General features: G+C 54.3%; 1 protein-coding gene across 6 annotated transcripts in view; it reads right to left on the reverse strand.

Moving 5' to 3' along the window:
• Window positions 1-3,291: 3,291 nt before the first annotated feature.
• TSEN2 (tRNA splicing endonuclease subunit 2) overlaps window positions 3,292-20,735 on the reverse strand; it is a 37,881-nt gene continuing 20,437 nt past the window's right edge. For 3 of the 6 annotated variants that reach the window (XM_089306645.1, XM_089306644.1, XM_051851720.3), the window contains 6 exons: window positions 14,233-14,283; window positions 12,643-12,781; window positions 7,514-7,550; window positions 6,660-6,771; window positions 5,691-5,780; window positions 3,292-3,940 (listed from right to left, as the gene is read on the reverse strand). In XM_089306645.1, the coding sequence (XP_089162771.1) occupies window positions 3,881-3,940; window positions 5,691-5,780; window positions 6,660-6,771; window positions 7,514-7,550; window positions 12,643-12,781; window positions 14,233-14,283 (489 nt within the window). In that variant the 3' untranslated portion in view covers window positions 3,292-3,880. Of the gene's footprint in view, window positions 3,941-5,690; window positions 5,781-6,659; window positions 6,772-7,513; window positions 7,551-12,642; window positions 12,782-14,232; window positions 14,284-19,381; window positions 19,422-20,357; window positions 20,519-20,735 lie in introns of those variants that run through there. The other 3 variants (XR_016215070.1, XR_011379653.2, XR_016215071.1) reach the window with 3 other exon arrangements.

Below are 20,735 nucleotides of genomic sequence, written 5' to 3' on the forward strand. Positions count from 1 at the left end.
GGTCTGTTGCTGGCAACCACCATGCGTACTTATGGGGTGTGATTTTAATACACGGATAAGTGCACCTGGCAGGGTCTTGAGCTCAGCTACGCCGTACCATCTGTGGATGGAAGCGTTCTCACAGCGCATCCGTCAGTAACTGTGCCTTCCTGTGGGAGAGGAGGGAGCAGACATGAGGCTCCACGGTGGGCGGGTGGGAGGCTGGGTGTGCTGGCCTGAGAACCTGTCTGCAAACCAGGGAGCTCTCGACTGCCCCGCCCTCAGCCAAGGGCACCCAAACAAGGGAACTTCTTCCCGCCCAGGGTCTCAAAAATCCTGCCAACTCCAACCCACCTCTGCCCGCGACCTGCCCAGGATGGAGTTCACTCAGCTGCTCCCTGTGCCCAGCAGTCTCTGGCACACCCACCCCACAGCACCCACCTTTGCCACCTGGTCGGCCTACTTCAAGACCTACATCAGCTCTCAACCCAAACTGCGCATGGCAGAGACCGGCACTGTGTCTTCTCGGCTCTGGTCAGCTGGGTGGGTTTGCTCTCTCCTCCAGCGAGTACTTGGAGTTCTCTTTTCCCAACAGGACCACAAGATGGGGTTGGTGTTGCAATCAGCCCCATGTTAGAAACAAGGGCCGGCAACATCCCGTGGTGCCTGTCATAGATCCAATTGAAAATTACACAGAAAAGGACGAGTGAATTCCCCACGGTCACAGGGTCCTGGGAGAGGTGGAGCTGAGATCTGAGTGGTTCCCTTCCAGAAGGAGCATTCTGCTCCCCAGCCTTCAGTAGGATTCTCTGGAGGAAGCCCAAGTGAGTGCCCCACACCCCACCTTGCTTAAGTTCTTAACCTTGGATCCACACAGTCCTGAGATCCGTGGCCCTCCTGAGCTCACAGCAAGAATCATGCACACGGCCCTCGGGCTAGCCCCCACCTCTAGGCGTCCACCAGTGTTCGCTGCGTGGACAGGGCTCCTCAGCTGCCCCCGGGCACCACGGCTGTGCCTCTATCAGATGCCGGCACTGCAGTCGCAGGGATCTTGAGAAGCTCCTAAGTGTAGCAGGTGCAGCCCTGGGGCTGTCGGTGTGCCTGAGTGACCACCACCGCGGAGCCTAGAGGTTCCTCCTCCAAGTCATGAGTTTGCCAAACGACCGCAGGAGGGTCACAGCTCCCATGAGGACTCCCGCGGGCGCAAGGAAAGGGCATTCCCTGCAATGTGGGGTGCCCAGCCCTTCATCCGCTGCCCCAGGGAGAATTCTGCAGAAGCCACCAGGCTCCCGCGGTGCCAGGGGCGACACTAGAAAGGTCTCTGCCTTGAGCTCAAGTCCTGCTGTTCGTGATCATGACTGCACGACACTCCACCCTCAATTACCCCCTCAAAGCAAACACAGCGAGTCTGCAGGAGTTTGTGGCAGAATCACTCCAGCGCTGCGTCGGGACTGTGTGCAGGACACGCTCGGGCTGTCGTGCTGCTCGGGTGCGTGGTGGTAGCAATCACCTCGCCACGTTATTAAGTGAAAACAGCTGCTAAGGAAGAAGAAATGATGAGCACCAGAGGCCTGGGGAATCCTCTGTGGTGGAAAAAAGGCTACCAGGGATAAGCACATGGAGAAAGACAAACCCACAGAAGATATCCTGGCCAAGCAAATGTTCTCCTACCTGGGAATGAGTTTTTGCACTGAGTGACAAGACTTGTGAAAATACTGTTGGCTTCACAAAGTTCCAGGTGTCCTTGGGCATGGTGTGTTAAGGTCAGTGAGGTCTCCCCAAGGTCGCAATGTGGCAAGTGCACAGGATCCTGACACGAGGCCGCTACAGCCGGTGGCTCTGGACAGATGCTCTGAGAGCCAAGAACATGACAGGATTCTGGTTGTAAAGCAAATCTGGCGGCTGGCACTGTGGGGGAGCGGGTAAAGCAGCCGACTGTGCCACTGACATCCCACTTCTGAGCCGGTTCCCTGATGGCTGGGAAAAGCAGAAAAAGATGGTCCCAGTGCTTGGGCCCCTGCCACCCACATGGAAGACCAGGATGAAGCTCAGGGCTTTGGCCTGGCCGAGTGCTGGCCATTGTGGCAATCTGGGGAGTGAACCAGCTCCCCCCTACTCTGTAACTCTGACTTCCAAAAACAAACAAAGCCCACAACAAGACTAAATGCAAACATAGCTCATAAAAAAAACTGAAAACAGTGAATCTGCTAGGGTCAGCCAAAAGCCTTAGCACCACATCTTCCCAAGGTGGATCTAGCACAAAGCAAACCTGCAATTCGGACAAACCTGTGGTTTTTTTTTTTAAACAAAAGCCATCTTCTATGTTTATTTCATAAGGAAAAGGGGCCAAGACATAAGGCCTCCGAAGGTAAAGCTAAAACTGCTGTTAGCTGGGAACCGTGAGGGCAAGGCTCATCCAAACCCCTGCACCAATCTTCGCTCAAGGGCCCACAGGGAACGCGGACGCCTGCGTGGCTGCCGGACTCTGTCCAAACCGTATTCCTGAGGAAGGGAATCCCAGCTTCCTAGACTAAGGACGATACCCGGGGCCTTCACTCACGAGGAAGAGCTGTGTGTGCCTCCTCGCTCGCAACACCGCGTCATCGCCGCAGCCTAGACACCAGGCGGCCGGGATCAGGGGAGCTTTCACCAGATGCACTCACCGGGCTTAGAAAGCGGCACCAAGTGACCATTGAAACAGCAAAGCAAAGGTTCTGGATGTATTGTGATTTTCAAGGCTTTCAAAGCAAAGACTCGACCCTGCACAGCAGCCCAGAGTAAGCGACGAGGACGGTGAGAACGCCGAAGGTGAGCGGCATCATTGACGCCGGGCGCTGCACCTGCCATGAAGACACTCAACTCCCGGTCACCCCTGGCCTGAGTCTGGGGGAGAGCTGCTGTGCTGGCAACGCCAGACCTGTGCAGTCGCACCACGAAGACATAACGAGAGCAGGGCTGTGGTGTGAACGAACACTCAACTAGGATGTGTGTTCACGACAGAATCTTGTGGGTCAGTTCGGGGGCCAAGGCCTAGGCAAGGCCAACAGGCGCCCGTTCCGGTTGTCTCATCTCACAGCCTCCTAAGATGTCCCCGCGGGCCCCTTGTGGGGTCCTCAGCGCCGAGAAGACCCCACCAGTTTGCGGAACTTGGACCCTGGAGGCGTTTCGGCCCCCGTTCACCCGTGACCACCCTCTGTGTCCATTGAGCAACGTCCCTCCTCTTGCCCTCCTGTTTCCACCCAACGCCTCTCAGCATCTTCTCTGCTCTCTACCTTGTCAAAAAGAGGCTGTGGTGCACTTAGCACGCGTCAGTTTATCATGCATCTTATTTTACTTTTATTTACTCGGTAACAAATTCCCTGAAGCAAGATGTGACTGCACAGTGCGTGCTGTCCGGAGCAGCTGTTCAGCGCCTGCTGCCTCAGAGGCGTTCCTCGGCACAGCACGGGGACGGGCTCCCTGGACACCCGAGACGTGCTACTGCTGTTCCTGCCGAAAACAATCTAACACGGGGTCCACTCCCCGCAGGGGAGCAGACGTGGGTAACCAGACCCGTGAGGACGAAGGTGCTTTATAAACCGAACGGTGCAGTAGGAATGCCAACGGTTACTGCTGCCAGGCAACTGCAGGGGGAGCCCCATCTCTGGAAGAGTCCTCCAGGCCCCGCCAAGCGGATGCGGACAGAGCAGTCAGCTCAGGCCAGCACAGCCTCGTCTCTCTCCGACGTAATCTTGTCTTTTAAAACACTGTTAACAATTTGGGGGCTGGCAGCAGCATGCCCTTAACACCTCTATCAACAGGCAATTCCAGCAACAGGACTCCTGATCCAGCCCTGAACTCGGCGCAGCGAGGAGGCTCAACAAGTATCTGTCGGTGAAGTCAGAAATCTGGGGGTGAACCGTTAGAACTCGTCTTGGTCGCTCCTCTCTCGTGAAGAAACCCAGCGGCTCAGAATCACCTCCTGCAACCCAGCAAGAACAAGGGGGCTGAATCTCAACAGCAGCAACGAGGGACCCGCCCACGCGCCTGGCGTCACAGCTGCGTCTCAGGGAGCTGTCCACGCCCATTCAGAACGAGGCTGCCGATTCCAGGTAATAAATACGAACACCAGCTGCTCTGCTTCTGATCGCGCTCCTGCTAACGCACCTGGGAGAGCAGCAGAAGTTGGCCCAAGTCCTGGGCTCCTGCCACCTGGGTGGGAGACCCAGATGGAGCTCCAGGCTCCTGGCTGTAGGCCCAGGCCTGGCTGTTGCAGCCACTTGGAGAGTGAACCAGGGGATGGAGGATCTCTCTATCTCCCTCTCTCTGTAATTGTGCCTTTCAAGTAAATAACATAAATCTTGAAAAAGACAAATCTTTCAAAAAAACATTTTCGGAGGTAGCATCATGGTGGAGTGGGTTAAGACTCCACTTGCAACGGCAGCGTCCCATACAGGGTGCTTTGAGTCCTGGGTGCTCCACTTCTTACGCAGCTGCCTGCTAATGTGTCTGAGAAAGCAGTGGTAGATGGCCCAAGCCCCTGAGCCCTTGCACCCACAAGGGAGACTCCGATGGAGTGCCACCACTCTGCTTTCACCTGGCCCAGCCCCAGCCATCGTGGGCATCTGGGGAGTGAAACAGTGGATGGAAGCTCTCTGTTTATTTCTCTTCTTCTCTCTGTTAACACTGCTTTTCAAATGAACAAATATTAACAAAATTATTTTCATTTACTTGAAAGGCAGAATGGCAGAGAGGAAGGAAGAGGGGGATAGAGGAAGAGAGAGAGAGAGAGGGAGAGGGAGAGGGAGAGGGAGAGGGAGAGGGAGAGGGAGAGAGAGAGAGAGAGATCTTCTTCTACCCGCTGGTTCACTCTGAAAATGCCCACAAAAACCAGGGCTAGCCTAGGCTGAAGCTAGGAGACAGGTGCTTACTTCAGGTCTCCCATGTGAGTGGCAAGGGTCCAAACATCCACTGCCTCCTAGGATACATTCGCAGGAAACTGAATCGGAATGGAGGGTCTGGGACTTGAACTGGTGCCATTGTATGGGGTGTGGGCATGGCAAGCAGTGGCTTAGCCCCCGGCACCACATGTCCATCCCAAATGCTAGCACTTAATGTCAGAACTGCACCTGTGATGGTGCTGGTGTGCCCATGTCAGCCACCGAGAAGGAAGGCGTGGACTTCGATCAGCAGTTTACAAGCAGGACCAATTGGAGGGAGGAGCCGCTGGGGTCTGGAGACTGAGCAGTGGCTCTGTGGGGTTCAGGGGAGTGTGAAGAGCAAGGCGACTTGCACAAAGATGGAAGGAAAGCCCTGGCACACTGGGTGTGGGCGGGAGCTCGGGATGTCTCGGAGCTACACCTGCGGGGGTGGGGTATCCAACCACGACCTCAACAAAGACAGGAGGGGGCTCAGCTCATACGGAAGCCATATGCAAAGTTCAAGAGAAAGTTGCCAAGGACTCTGGGCGCTGGGAGTGAGCCTTATGGGAGGTCTTGGGGTGCTCGGGGGTCAGAGACTGCCAGGTTCAACTGACAGACAGCCAGGCCACAGGCTAAGAGGCAGGGACTCAGCACAGTGGGAGGGCAGTGGGCTCAGCGGGAAGGGGTGGGACACAGCCCATGGGGCCAAGAGGCCTTTCTGCTCCCACTTATTTTCAGGACCACCTGTTTGAAGGATGTAACATGATGCATGGAATCGGGGGGACGACGTGACCGTCTGGGTTTACCCACCTGGACTTGGATTCTTTTCATACATTCTGGGGAGTCCATTTCCTCGTCAGTCATGGTAGAGGGTTTAATCAAGTAACACAGCATAAGCTCCTGTTGAGAGAGGACAAACACTCTGAACACTACAGAACAACAGCACCAAGGTGGGGAGGCAGGAGGCACACATGGCCTCCCTTTCTTCCCAGCGTGGGCTCCCAGACACCCCACAAAGGGAAGCCCCAGGCACAATTCCCCTGAGAACTTAATGGCCAAGGCATGCTTTCCTCACTAAGGCCCCGCTGTTCAGTGAACACTGACCAGCATGCCGACGATGGACACAGCACTGAGGACGTGACACGGAGGTGCCATGAATGCTCCCTAGGCCACGCCGAGCCCAGGCAACGTCTCCTGCCCTTGGTGGTTATCACCAGCCCAGCTGAGACCCCAGCAGCGGGGGACAAAGTGGCAGGGGCCCAGGGATCACCAGGACAGCCCTGCTAAGGTGCAGCTTTCCTCCTGTCAAAGGCCACCCGGCTGGGGGTCTGAGGCCCAGTTCTGCACATGAGCCACGTGACCTGATTACTCAGCACCCCTGCAGCTCCTCATGCCAGGAGCCATGCTGTGGCGGGGAGCACTGAGTGTTAACTCCCTTCCTCTCCCTTTCAAGAATCTGCAGACTGACGACAGGCAGTCCTGGTTTTGACTCCCTTGGAATAGGTGTGTGTGTGTGCGTGCACACACACCAGTGTGAAGAACTGCAGCCCACAGAGTGAGGCCTCCCCTGGCAGCGACAGCAGTGCCCGCCCACGTCCGATCCCCCCAGGAGCGCTGCGGCTCCATCCCTGCGGCTTCACGTCAACGTCCACCCGGACAACGGGAGGCAGCCCAGACCCTGATCATGCAGAACTTCAAGGGCAGGAACGCTGTGACGTTCCTACAAGGGCGTTCTGACTCCACTACGGGCAGACAGACGCCAAAGCCACGCGGGGTCACCTTGGAGACGTTCGCTGAGACCCTGCTCAGGGCGGCCAGCGCCCTCCAGCTGAATGGCCTGCGGGCCGTGCCCTGGAAACGGTCGTCCACGAGCTCAACGATGACGGAGTAGCTGCAAGACACATGAGAGGCTTTCAGGAACAAAAGGCACGAAACCAACCCGCGTAGAAAGCGCACTGTCCTACCGGGAACGAAGGCACAGAAAATAAACTACACTTTTAAGTTAGAAGCTTTCTGGCTGAGTCCCAGACCTACAGGAAGAACAGAGCTGTAAATTCCCTTGCCTGCTTACACACGAGCGCCTATCACACGGACGGACTGAATGCTGAACTCCAGGACAGGTGGCACCCTCACCTCTCAACTTCCTGCCGCCGGATGCAGTTCGAGCTGAGTCATGGGCACAGAACACCTGCTCCTCTCAAGCCAAGAAGAGCACGACTTGTTTCTAGGGCACTGAAAACTACAACGAGAGGCTAGAAATTTCCTCATGTCCCTCCAACCCATTAACTTATTTAGAAAAATCTCTATCTAGAGTCCAGTGCTGCATCGCAGCGGGTAAAGCCCACCGCCTGCCATGCGGGCATCCCAAATGGGCTCTGGTTCCTATCCTGGCTGCTCCACTTCCGATCCGGCTCCCTGCTAATGGCCTAGGAAAAGCAGCAGAGGATGGCCCAAGTGCTTGGGCCCCTGCGCCCATGCGGGAGACCCAGATGAAGCTCCTGGCTGTGGCATGGGCCAGTGCTGGCCACCTGGGCAGTAAACCAGCAGATGGAAGAAATCTCTCTTTCTCTCTAGCTCTCCCTCTCCCTCTGATACCAAAAATAAGTAAATCTTGAAAAAAAATGGCTCCAAACCTTGCATGGTAGAACGGAGGCCCCTTCCGGTAGAGCACTGTAAAGGAGGAGAAACAGGCGATGAACCACCGCTCCAACTCGGCAGCTTCCTCTCTGCTTTTGCAGAGGTGAGCCAGCCCCGAACCGTCCGTGCAGGTCATCTCCACACGCCTTGGGCTATTTCCAAAATACAGCCCCCCCCCCCCCAAAACCAAGTACAGTCAACCAGACAAACCTGTGGCCAAGACCCTGGCCCCCCACTCTGCTGGGTGACGCCCCCAGGCCTGCCTGTAGGACTCGCTGCACACACAGCCTGCGCCTGGTTCCTCAGGAAGGCGACCCAGCAGGCGGGGTGTCGGAGGCCGTGAGAACCGCGACTCTTCTGGGAGTGGATCCGCCACCAGTGAGACATGCACTTGGGATTTCACAGGAACAGACTCGGGTTTATACGTAACTACAGCTAAGGGAGTCACCCCCAAAGTGCACAGTGTTGGCAAACTCTTAGCTGCCCCTGGGCTAAAACCAACTCGGGAAACCTGGAGGAGTTCTGCCTGCCCTGAGGGATTGGGTTACGTCCTTTTCCACGGAGCAGCCCTGCGGCCACGCAGGACGCTCACAGCAGACTTCAGCCCGACAGCCACAGCCGTAGAGGAGCCCCGGGACGACGCAGTACGCAGCCACCGAGCCTCGCTCCCTGCCGTTTCTCACGACCTCGCGTCCTTTTTATTACACTCTTACTCAGACAGTATTTACAGTACCGGGCGAGTGGGTTCGAATTCACTGAAGCAACAATCTGAGTAAACATGGGGACACACACTCAGCCTTCGGAGATGCGGTACAGCGGAAGGCAACCACACGCCGGAGTGGACGTGAACCCACAGTGTGCTTTCTGCTCATCTCTGCCAGGGCAGGACGGGAAACTTGATGCAAATCATTAATTTCCCGGCCGGCGCCGCGGCTCACTAGGCTAATCCTCCGCCTAGCGGCGTCGGCACACCGGGTTCTAGTCCTGGTCGGGGCGCCGGATTCTGTCCCGGTTGCCCCTCTTCCAGGCCAGCTCTCTGCTGTGGCCAGGGAGTGCAGTGGAGGATGGCCCAGGTGCTTGGGCCCTGCACCCCATGGGAGACCAGGAAAAGCACCTGGCTCCTGGCTCCTGCCATCGGATCAGCGCGGTGCGCCGGCCGCAGCGCGCCGACCGCGGCGGCCATTGGAGGGTGAACCAACAGCAAAAGGAAGACCTTTCTCTCTGTCTCTCTCTCTCACTGTCCACTCTGCCTGTCAAAAAAAAAAAAAAAAAAAAGAAAAAAAAAGAAAAAAAAAAAATCATTAACTTCCCTAAGCCTGTTTCTAAAATGAAGGCACTAAGGGAAAGTAAGAATTTTCCAGCCCTGACATGCATCACCTGCGAGCAAACTCATGTCTTCAATGCCACCAGTGTCTGGACAGCAGCACACGCCCACCCAGCAGGCAGAAGCTAAAAGCCTGGACGCTGGCAGCAGATGAGCCCGAGGCCTGGCAGTGCCACGACCGAGTGACAACTCCCCACGCTGTGACTTCCTCATGGAAAACAGGAGAAGCAGTGGAAGCAGCACAGTATCAGCGGTGTTTGGCCTAGTGGTTAGTGTGCTAATTAAGATGCCAGTGTCTCAGACCAGAGTGCCTGGGTTTGATTCCCAGCCTCAGCGATGGACTCAGTAATCGGGGCCTAGCACTCACATGCACTGAGTTTTACCTGCCCCAGCCACTGTGGGTGCTGTGGGCATTGTGAGCAACTGGGGAGCTCTTTCTCTCTCTTTGGTAAATAATTTTATTTAAAAAGTGACCAATGATAATTGTAATGATAGTGAAATCACAGGAAAAGGTGACTTATTTGTTTACAAAAATGCCTGCCAAGTAGAAGGACAAAGCTTCCAAAGTGTGCCCCTGACTCCAGAGAGAGAGAGAGGTCCTTCACCCGCTGGTTCACTCCCCAGAGGGCTGCAACGGCCAGGGCTGCGCTGATCCGAAGCCAGGAGCCAGGGGCTTCTTCTGGGTCTCCCACGCAGATGCAGGGGCCCAAGGACTTGGGCCATCTTCTACTGCTTTCCCAGGCCATAGCAGAGAGGAGGATTGGAAGTGGAGCAGCCAGGACATGAACCGGCGTCCATATGGGATGCCAGCCCTCAGACTACTTCTTATTTTTCTTCGGCACTACATGGCATTCTTTGGAGCTGCATGCAGCCTGTACTTTAGGTTAAGATGGATTACGTATGCAAATATGGAGAAGTTAACAAAAATATTAAAGTTTGACTAGAAAAATAAGCCAAGAAGATAGTTTAGCAAAGAACCAGAAAGGGAGCTGGGAGGAAGACCCATCTCCTTGTTGTGACAAGTCCAGAGCTGCCCCAAGCACCCTCCTGTGGGCTCAGAACTAGCTGTCAGCTCCCTGTTGGCTTTGAATGGTTCCTGCTGGCCACTTCCATTCTGGGACATCAGGGAGCAGAGAAATCACGTGACCAAATTCACTCAGGGCAAACCCAAAGCTGGAGTGGTGGGGCGGGCCTCTGGCTAACAGCCGTTGAGGTGCTGCTTGGAATACCTGCAGCTCAATCAGGGTGCCTGGGTTCAAGTCCCCATTCCACTTCCAATCCGGCTTCCTGCCTGTGCACACCCTGGGAAGCCGTACTTGGGTCCTGCTGCATGGAGACCCTAGTGGAGTTTCAGACTCCCTTCTTCTTGGCCCAGCTATGGCTGTTGCAGGCACCTGGGAAGTGAGCCCGTAGATGGAAGGTCTCTGTCACTCTGCCTTTCAAAGAGATAAAAATAAATAAAACTTCAACAGAAGATAAAACTGGAGGGGGTGTGGTGGACACCTGGGAGTTACCGGACCTTTCGGTCATCCCACCACTGTGAGGACAAAGCAGCAGTGCAAGCCTGTGCCGGGCGGGGGCTGGCGTTCGTCAGGTGCGGTGGGAGGACGGAGCTCAGAGCCAGGCGGCCCCGCACTCTGTATTCTGTAACTGCAGGACTCCAAAAGGAGGCGAACAACGCAGGGAGAGCGGGGAGGTGGACAGCAGAACACAGGAAGGCAGCAGCCAGGGAGCTGGTGAGCGGCAGCGTGCGGCACGGCTCTGGGCTCCTGGTCCTGCTCTCCCCAAGGGCAACCCAAGGTCAAGGAGCTCGGCAGCTGCACCTGACCTGAGCTGCGTCACCTGCTCTGAGCACTGCTCCTGGATGAAATGTGACCGACAAGGTTCACTCAGGGAGGTTTCCTTGCTAAGAAGCGAGCGTCCCAATGCCCTTCACCTCTGAGGACAAAGCACTGCTCAGAGAGGCTGTCCTGGGTCTCACCCACCTTGGCAGTTGCAGGGTACATGTGACTAGGCCACCAGCCTGCAGACTAACTCTAATACTGTTAAAAAGCAGCAAGTCCACGCAGCCCCGCCTGCGCAAGCACAGGGACCATCAGGAGACCCTGGCCAATGCTGCCCGGCCAGTCTGGCTGTGCACAGGAGCCACAGACCTGGTACCACGTGGACTGCACAGTGACCAGGAAAGGACAACGGGTCCCAACAGAGGCAATGGCCTCCAGGAAGTTGTCAATTCAGCAATTTCCTTTTCTCTTTCAAATGTTTGCCCATCCATCCATCCATGTCTCCATCCATGTCTCCAGCCATCCTTTAACCTGGGGAAGTCTGTTCTCTGTATCAGCTAGACCACGGACGACACTGCGCTGCAGCGGAAGAGGCCTCCTAGGCGGACGGCATCACAGGTGTTCCAGAGGCGGTGTCCTCACCACCAAGGGCAAACGCAAGCTCACGGGGATTAAGGAATGTGTCTGAGTCGCATAGCACTAAGAGGCAGGGCTGGCCGGGAGCCCGAGCTCTCCTCCTGACCTGGCCAGCTCTCAGGGCACTCCTGCACCCCAAGTGGCTACTCTTATGAGGCACGAAAAGGAGAACCAGGTGAGAATCCAGTGAAGAAAAACGTACAGGCCCATCACTTATTTAAAAGGTGAGGACTGTGGCCAACACAACTGTCCTGGAACCTAGCAAACTAGTCTGGAGCTCATCTGCAGGGCTCAGCTCCCCCTGCAAGTCTCTGCTTCCATTCTGCCCCCTCGTCATTCGCCGGACAGCAGGCAGAGGGGCTGGTAAACAGTCACTGCAGTCCACCGCTCCTCTGCTGACAGTCTTCCCAGGATTCCCATCCAAAAACGTGCAGCGTGTCTGCGAGGGCCCAGACGTCCCCTCCGACCACCCCTCCACGCGCCTCTGCCTGCCCGGCCCTGCCTCGCGGTGTGTGCGGCTGCTCACCCTGCCCGGCGTGCTCTTTAAGCTGCTGGTTCCCTGCGTTCCCGTCTTCTCAGCGTCCGTTCCCGGGCAGTCTAACACCCTTCCCCCCCGTTTCTTCACTCGGCTTTCGCTCCTTTCCAGCACTTCCTAGTCCCTGAAATTCCCTGTCTTTGAGCGCCTCCAGCCCTCCCCTCCCAAGTGTTCGCCTGGTTCACCTCTGTATTCTCAGAACCTAGAACAGCACCAGGCCCACAGCTGCCCTCGGGAATTACATGCTGCGTGGAGAGCCCTCACCTGAGGACAGCCTGGGACGCGGTCCTGCGAGGAAGCTTCTAAGAGCGGGGACCCAGAATTCACAGCCCCGCCACGCACGGTTCAGGCCAATGACCTACCCTAGCACGAAAATGCGAAAATGAATGTGGCCTTTGCTTTCTGACCATGCTCTCCACCCCAGTCCTAACCACCCATTTCCTTTTTTTAACCTATTTTTTCTTAATTTATCTAGCTATGTGTTTATTTAAAGGCACAGAATCTTTCATCCTATGGTTTATTTTTCATATGCCTGCAACACCCACAGCTGAATCAGGCCAAAGCCAGGAGCCTGGAGCTCCATCCGAGTCTCTCACATGGCTGGTAGAAATATGAACAGGAAGCTGGATCAGAAGCCAAGACTCACAACAAAACACCCCAACATGAGATGTGGGGGTCCCAAGTGGCGTCTTAAACTGAGCCAAACACTAACCCCCCAACATTCTTTCTAAGGCAGAGGAGGAGACCTTTGAAAAGATCCGCAGAGGCACACAGAACCAACTCCATCTTCCACGGTGACCCTGCAACAACCCTGGGCTCACGTCTACCACACCAAGGGCCACTTACACAGGTCCGTCCCGTACTTGAGCCCCACTTTGGGCACCCAGCCCTTGCTTCGGAAATAGTGGTAGGCCAGGTAGGTGGTCCTGAACGTGGGCTGCACTGCACTGAAGGCTTCCCAGAGTTTCATTATCGTTAAAGGTTCCTAAGTTAAAAACAAGCAAAGGAATGCATTATTACGCATGAACTGACTCACCACTCAGCCAGTGGGTCACCACTGACACTCAGGGTGGAGCTGAAGCAGCCAATGAACCCCCAACAGAGGGCTTCAGCAGGAGCAGCCCCTAGCCACACGAGTCATCAGGTGCTGAGGGGGACTAAGAGGAAAACAGAGTTCCAGGGCAAACAGCCTCCACCATCCCAGCACGCTGGAGTAAGGAACCTGTGCAAGCTGACACTAAAACTAATTTCACCTGCTTTTCTCTGTACGCTTTCTTTAGTGAGGCTACGAATAAAATCTAACAGGACACACGTGGCTCCCACTGGAGGCTGCCGTTCTGTCTCTCAGCTCAGCTCTGGAGACTTAGGAAGGCAACATTTGAGAATGAGAAGTGGCCAAGGGTGGGTGAAGGGTCCTGGACGAGATGGGGGCTGGGGAGGGAATTTCCAGGCAGAGAAACCTGGGTCTCACAGACCCTCAACGAGGTGAGATCGGGAAAGGTGAAAACCATTGTGTAAAAGTTTCAGGAAAAAACGCGGCTCCATTTAGTCTCCAAATTAGTGATCAGCTACCTGATGGCATAAACTAACAATGCAAGTGCTCAAAAGATTTTCTATTTCTTATTGTAAAGAAATGTTTGGTTCAGAGAATATTCTGGGGCTTCAACAATAAAAAATAATACAACAACAAACTAAAACCAAGTTTGGAAAGTTTTTCACTTCGTTTCAGTGCTGTTGTGACACTCAAGCCAATCAAGTCTTCAGTCGCTTCGGCTCAGTGTGCCTCAGGCTCTGACTGAACTCCACAGACGAGCCAGAGTCGGCTTTTCTTTTCCTTTCTTGTTGCTAACGTGAAATGCCACACCCAAGAGGCCTTCGAACCCCATGCAAGGAAGCACCCCAGCCCTGCGGGGACAAGCCGCGGCCTTGCAGGAGAGCTGGGCTCCCAGCGCGGCCAGCCCCGCATTTTCCAGAGGCTGACTCCAGCGCTGCTAGAATTGTCCGGCAGGTTCCAGCTGAGGCCGAGAGGCACACTGGGGCCGGGAATGGGCACCTCGTGGGAAAGCAAGTCACGTGTGGCCAGACTCCTGTTTCCAAATCACTGGGATGCTGGTGAAAAAGCCCGATGCACTTACAGGCAGACGGATGATAAAATTATGTGCTCCCAAGAACAGAATGAAATACACTCTGTTCCTACCTGCTGTTCTGCTCACCGTTCCTTTTTTATTTGATTTACAGATGCTCCCTTACTTCGGTACCAATAAACCCTTCCTAAGTTGAGTGTATCTTACGTGGGAAATGCACAAACTACACCTGGCCTGTCACGCATCACACCCTATTCCAGTCTGTTCCAGGACGCAGAAATGTGTTAAACAGTACCGGCACTAGCAGGCCCGCTTCTGGCACGAAGGGGATTAAACAAAGCAAACATCTCACCTTCTCATAGTAAATACTGAGGCAGCCCAGAGCGTACACCAGGAAGAAGGCCTGAAAACGGAGCAAACGGGAAACACTCATTAGACATCGCTCCATTCCCGTTAACTATCTTACAGACTGATAGCTCTTCACTCACAAATCAAGTTCATTCTTCGCATTTATCTTTCCTTCCTTCTCCCTCTCTCCCTCTCTCTGAGGCTGTTAGAAACAGCTTTCTCGGCTGGTATACTCCCCAGCAAGGGCTGGGCAGGGCCAGGCTGAAACCAGGAGTCAGGAACTCAATCCAGGTCTCCCATACAGGTGGCAGAAGCCCAGTCCACCAGGGTCATCACCACTTCTTCCTAGGTCTGCATTAGTGAGAAGCTGGGAGCCCAGGCACTCTGATAGGGGATGCAAGCATATGGAGAATTAAGCCAAACAAGTTAATTTGTTGATCATCATCAAATGGTCACATATTTCTTGCATGGTTCAAACTGAAAAAAATAAAAACAAAAAAACAAACCTAAGAAAACAAGAATGGTACTAACTGGCTTAAACCAGTAAGAAACAAAACAGCTGTATGAATTTTCACATAATGTATTTTCATCCTAAAAATCTACATAATTTAACTGAAGAGTGTCTACAGCTACAACAGATTGCTGTGACTAAAAATGCTCAGGGGATTGCCTCCCTTGAAAACCACGTCAAGCTGAGAAAAACAACAGGCAAAAGCTCTGTGCGAAGTGTGGGGCAGTGCAAACGCAGCTGAAACAACAAAGCAGAAGTTTCTGGGTCGCCCCTGCTGTGCAGTCTATGTGTATGATGGCAAGGTGTATCTATCAGCTTCATGGCATGGCGACAGGATCTTCACAAATGCACGCACGGGAGGCTGGAGGAATAACGGCGAATAAAGCTGGTCCTCCTGAATAAAATCACACCTGAGTGGAAATAAACACGGCTCTCTGATAAAAACGATCACAGCCAAGCACCGACACCAACAGCCGCGTGCTGCTGGCTTCAACTGTGTGGGTGACGAGGCTCCATGGGTCCAGACTAGAAGGGGTGTGGGGGCTGGGGTGCAGCAGGTGACTCAGTGGCAGCTGGCAGTAAGACTGGGTTATTTTGCAAGTATGAGGGAGAAAGATGAGATTCAAAACCAAACCACGCCCAATCCTGCATCCGATCCCTCTGCTGTCACAGCAGCCAGGGTCAGAGACACAGCAGCGGGGCGAGATCTGGCACACAGCATTCACTCTGACGGCCTCCTCATGGCTCCCCATGCCCTACCCAAATCCCGCACACACACAACAGGCCACAGCACCCAGGGGAGCACGGCGGTCCAGAGTCAGGCTCTGAGCAGCTGCTGTCCTGGGGACCCCTCAGGAAGCGACCTGGTGCAGCAGTGTTGAGCTCTGCCTGGCCTCCCGACATTTCTTAGAGCGTGGTCAGGGCATCCTGGGGCCCCCATACCCCTTGCAGATCTCAAAGCCAAAACCACGGCATGATCATCTTCTGGTATTATCTGCCTCACTCATGCTCTTCCTGCCCAGCACCCAGGAGCTGGGCAACAGCACGGCAGACACACAGGAGCAGCGGAGGACCCAACAGACTTCCCCAAGCCCAGGTCTTCGTGTGATTTGCAAAAATGAGTAACAGGACCATCTGAGCTTTTTTTAAAAGTGTGTTGGAAAAATGTCATTTTCATATCTAAATTAAAAACAAAGATTTATTTGGGGCCGGTGCAGTGGTGTAACGGGTAAAGCCACCACTTGCAGTGCCGGCATCCCATATCAACATGGTTCGAGTGCCGGCTGTTCCACTTTCAATCCAGCTTCCGGCTAATGCACTTGGGAGAGTGAAGATGGCTTCAGGGATGCACAGCTCCAGCCTCTGCGGCCAAGTGAGACGTGAACCAGCAGATGGAAGACCTCTCTCTCTGCCTCTCCTTCTCTTTTTTTTTTTTTTTTTTTGACAGGCAGAGTGGACAGTGAGAGAGACAGAGAAAGGTCTTCCTTTGCCGTTGGTTCAGCCCACTGTGGCCGGCGCACCGCGCTGATCCGATGGCAGGAGCCAGGAGCCAGGTGCTTTTCCTGGTCTCCCATGGGGTGCAGGGCCCAAGCACCTGGGCCATCCTCCACTGCACTCCCTGGCCACAGCAGAGGGCTGGCCTGGAAGAGGGGCAACCGGGACAGAATCCAGCGCCCCAACCGGGACTAGAACCCGGTGTGCCAGCGCCGCAAGGTGGAGGATTAGCCTAGTGAGCCGTGGCGCTGGCTTCTCTCTAATTCTTTCAAAAAAATAAATTTTTAAAAAAGATTTATTTTTTAAAAAAGATTTATTTATTTGAAAGGCAGAGATACAGACAAAGGAGAGAGATTGAGATCGTCTACCTACTGGTTCACTCCCCAAATGGCCGCAACAGCTGAGGCTGGGTCAGGCCAAAGCCAGGAGCCAGGAGCTTCTTCCAGGTCTCCCTTGTGGGTACAAAGGCCCAAGCACTTAGGCCATCCTCTGCTGCTTTCCCAGGCACATTAGGAGGAAGCTGGATCAGAAGTGGAACAGCCAGGACTCCAACTGGTACCCATTTGGGATGTCAGCACTGCAGATGGTACCTTAACCCACTACACCATAGCGCCAGCTGCAATATGCAAGATTTTTGTTTCAACTTATGAAACAGTAAATGCTGACAGATTTTTAAAATGCCCTTTGGGGCCAGCAATGTCCCTGCCCAGTGTGGCTCCCTCCTGTAGCTGTGTGGGCCGCCCTTCTGGTCTCTGAAGCCACTAAGCTCAGTTACGCCTTTGCAGTTGCTACTCCTGCCGTCTGGCACTTTCCTCCCACGCTCACAGACCCCCTCTCAGCCAGTCCTTCCTGACCGCCCGGTCCACGTAACCCCATCCTGTGTTCATCAGAGCAGTCCTCTTCCTCTGAACATCACTCTTTTCCCTGTGTCTGCAACTAGAACGTGCACGCTGGCTGAGGATGGGCTTGCGTGCACAAACAGAGAGGCCCCCAGATCCTGCCCTTGCTGAAGCCCACAGCGCCAGGGCCACTCTGGGATGCCCCTGCACCGCCCCAGCTCCCCTCCCCTCCTGTTCTCTGAGCTGCTGCCCCCTGCCTTCCAGGCCACCCTTCCTCACCGTCCACTCCTTATTATCACACACCACCACTGTTTCTTGGACAGACCACAGGCAGCAGCCCTAACATGCAGCGGAAAAGACAAGGTTGTTTCCTCAAACGGTTCAGTCCCTTCATTTTGTCAAAATTTGTGCTTCTTCATTCACAACAATGAAACATGAAGAATCAAGTTTGTGATTTGCCGGGGCTGGGTTCAAGTCATTGCCATCAGCTGGGGCCTGGACTTCAATTCTCAGTGCCTCGTCTAAACCCCTCTGGTTAGGAATTCTGGAGGTTAAATCTCATGAAGATTTCATAAGCTCTGCAAAGCACCTGAAGGCTCAATCAACTCATCAACTGTAGCCCCCCTACCCCCAATCCCTCCTAAAGACCCCCAAGGGAGCAGAGCCTGGACAAGTTCAATTCACTTCTCTCCTAACAAGAGGTCTCTCCCCCGTTTCTAAGCAAACACACACTTCCCCGAGTATGGTAGAACCAATGCCTCATTTTCACTTGCCTAAAATGCTGGTGTTGTTTATGAGTTCATGCAGACCGCTGCTGGGCACTTATCACAGATGGGGACAACCTTACTTCAACTGAGCTGGTTTTGTTGAGAATGGAAGCATCACCAGACTGTGGAGGTCAGGGACCATGGGTCACAGAACCTCACGCGTTCTTACTTTTATGGTACTAATAAGATGGAGAGATGGCTTCTTAAAAATTCTGTTTGAGGCAAAGAGAGAGAGCGAGCTCCCATCTGCTGGCTCCCTCCTGAAATGGCCACCATGGCCGGCACTGCAATCCAGATCTCCTACATAGCTTCGGGGTCTCAACTACATGGGCCGCCACCTGCTGGCTCCCAGGGTCTGCTCCAGCAGGAAGCTGCCATCAGGAGCCCGAGTCAGGAATCAAACGCAAGCTCTCCAATCTGGGGTGTGGGTTTACCAACTCGGCTAAACGCCTGCCCCCAGTGATGGTTTTTAACATCCGCTGCTAAATCTACTTAGGGCCCAGAAGCACTGTAATGGAAACACAGATCTTGGTATCAGATCTCTTAGAAGCGCCAGAGCCAATGAGCTCATCGGCACAGCAATTGAATCACCCCTGAAATGAATACCCACACAGCAAGAACATGAAATCATCACCATGCCCGGCTCACAAAGGCTGCAGGCATCACGGGCTAAAAGCAGAGGACAGCAAGCCGCAGGTGGGATCTGAAGACGCCATCTGGCATGCCTCAATTATACTTCCAGGTGCCCCACCGGGGAGAGCACACGCTACCAACGGGACCTCCTCACTGTGTCCCGAAGACCGAGGACTCAGAATACAATGGCTCTCTGCATCCGCATCCCAGGCTTCTCCGCTTGCAGATTCCGTCATCTTCCCATCAAAAGCATTCAGAAAAGGAGGGAGTTTAGCCTAGTGGTTTAGATATTAGTTATGGGGCTGACATGTGAAGTAACAGGCTGAGCTGCTGCCTGCAATGCTGGCTTCCCATATGGGCATCAGTCCATATCCTGGCTGCCCACTTCCGATCCAGTTCCCTGCTAACGTGCCTGGGAAAGCAGTGGAACATGGCCCAAGTGCTGGGGCCCCTGCACTCACATGGGAGACCTGGATGAAGCTCCTGGCTCCTGGCTTCAGCATGGCCCAGCCCTGGCCATTGTGGCCACTTGGGGAGTGAACCAGTGGATGGAAGATCTCTCTTTTTGTGACTCTGCCTTTCAAATAAATCTTTAAAAAAAAAAACATAAAAAAGATGTTAAGATAGGAAGCCTGCATCTCCCATCAGAGTGCCTGGGTACAATACCCAGCTCTGGCTCCCAATTCCAGCTTCCTGCTAATGCAGACCCTGGGAGGCGGCCGCGATGACTCAGATAACTGGGTTCCTGCCACTCACAGGAGACGTGGACAGCATTCACGGCTCTCAGCGTGGGCCCAGTTCAGCCCCTGTCTCTGCAGGATTTGGGGAGGGAGCCAGCAGACAGGAGCTGTTTCTCAAAAAAAAAAAAAAAAAAAAAAAAAGAACAGTACCTGTACTGATGATGGGTATTTTTCCTCTTGTCTTTATTCCTTAACAGGAATATCTGGCCCTGCCAAAGCAACCACAGGCAGGACCTGAAATCCAGTAAACCCACAGCAGGCTAATTTTAAGCTCATAATTTTGTATGTCCTGGGAATGATGTGCCTTCGGCAGTAGGAAGGCTCCCCATGCCCGCTGGAGTGTGACAACTTCCTACACAGCATCTCACCGCAGCAGGCACGCGAGGTCATCTAGAAATGACGTGTGCAGGCTCTGCGCAAGTGTCACACAGCTGTACAGAAGGGGCCTGAACACCCAGAGGTTGTGGTGTCCTTGGGCCACAGAACCAGTCCCTGGCAGATACTGGGGGCTGACTGCACTTCTGCTGTGTACGTGCCATTCTAGGGTCACAGCAAAGGCTGACAGACAGAGCACACGTGCTACACGGCGGCAGCAACGGTGAGCACTGGGGGAGTGCCCTCCTCACTAACGGGAACTGCGCTGCACACTGAACACGCCTGTAATGAACTGAGTAAGGAACTGAGAAGCTCAACAGAGCTCCTGCAGGAAGGGGTGCCATCTGCCACGGCAGGAAGGGCACTGCTGTGTGCGGTAAAAACACGGGCAAGGAGGGACTGAATGACGGTGGTCACAGGCTGGGGATCCCCGAGTCGCAGGGACAAGAGGGGGGACTGAATGACGGTGGTCACAGGATGGGGAGCCCCGAGCCACAGGGACAAGAGGGGACTGAATGACGGTGGTCACAGGCTGGGGAGCCCCGAGCCGCAGGGACAAGAGGGGGGACTGAATGACGGTGGTCACAGGATGGGGAGCCCTGAGCTGCAGGGACAAAGTGATGAAGCTCCAGAAAGAACTCTGCAGGAAGTGAAAGGGACGGTGCGGAAGGAGACACCCAGAGTCCCCTGCCCAAGGAGCAGTCACATGATCCGAATCACGCACGAGAGCTTATCAAAGGCTGGTGAAATGCTGTGAACACATCCCAAACCTGTGAGTCACAAGCTTTGAGTCGATGAACTCCATGGTAGGCGAACACCTCAGTACAGCTGTGTAAATTAACAATATTCAGCCACACTGAAATCTTGACGTGCAAGGTGCTCAGGGAGCAGAGGCATCTGCAGCTGAGGCGCTACTTGGGACATCTTCAACCTGTAATGGAGTGTCTGGTTCAAGCCCTGGCTCTGCTTCCAACTTGAGCTACCTGCTAACGGACACCTGAAGACAGCATGTAAGGGTCCAAGTAGCTGGGTCCCTGTCACTCATGTGAAAGACCCAGACTGAGTTCCTGGCTCCTGGCTACAGCCTGGCCCAGCCCTGGCTGTTGTAGGTATTTGGGGAGTAAATCAGAAAATGTGAAATCTGTGTC

This window comes from Oryctolagus cuniculus, chromosome 10 (assembly GCF_051225735.1).
Source record: "Oryctolagus cuniculus isolate XC-2025 breed Fujian yellow rabbit chromosome 10, ASM5122573v1, whole genome shotgun sequence".
NCBI classification, from domain to species: domain Eukaryota; kingdom Metazoa; phylum Chordata; class Mammalia; order Lagomorpha; family Leporidae; genus Oryctolagus; species Oryctolagus cuniculus.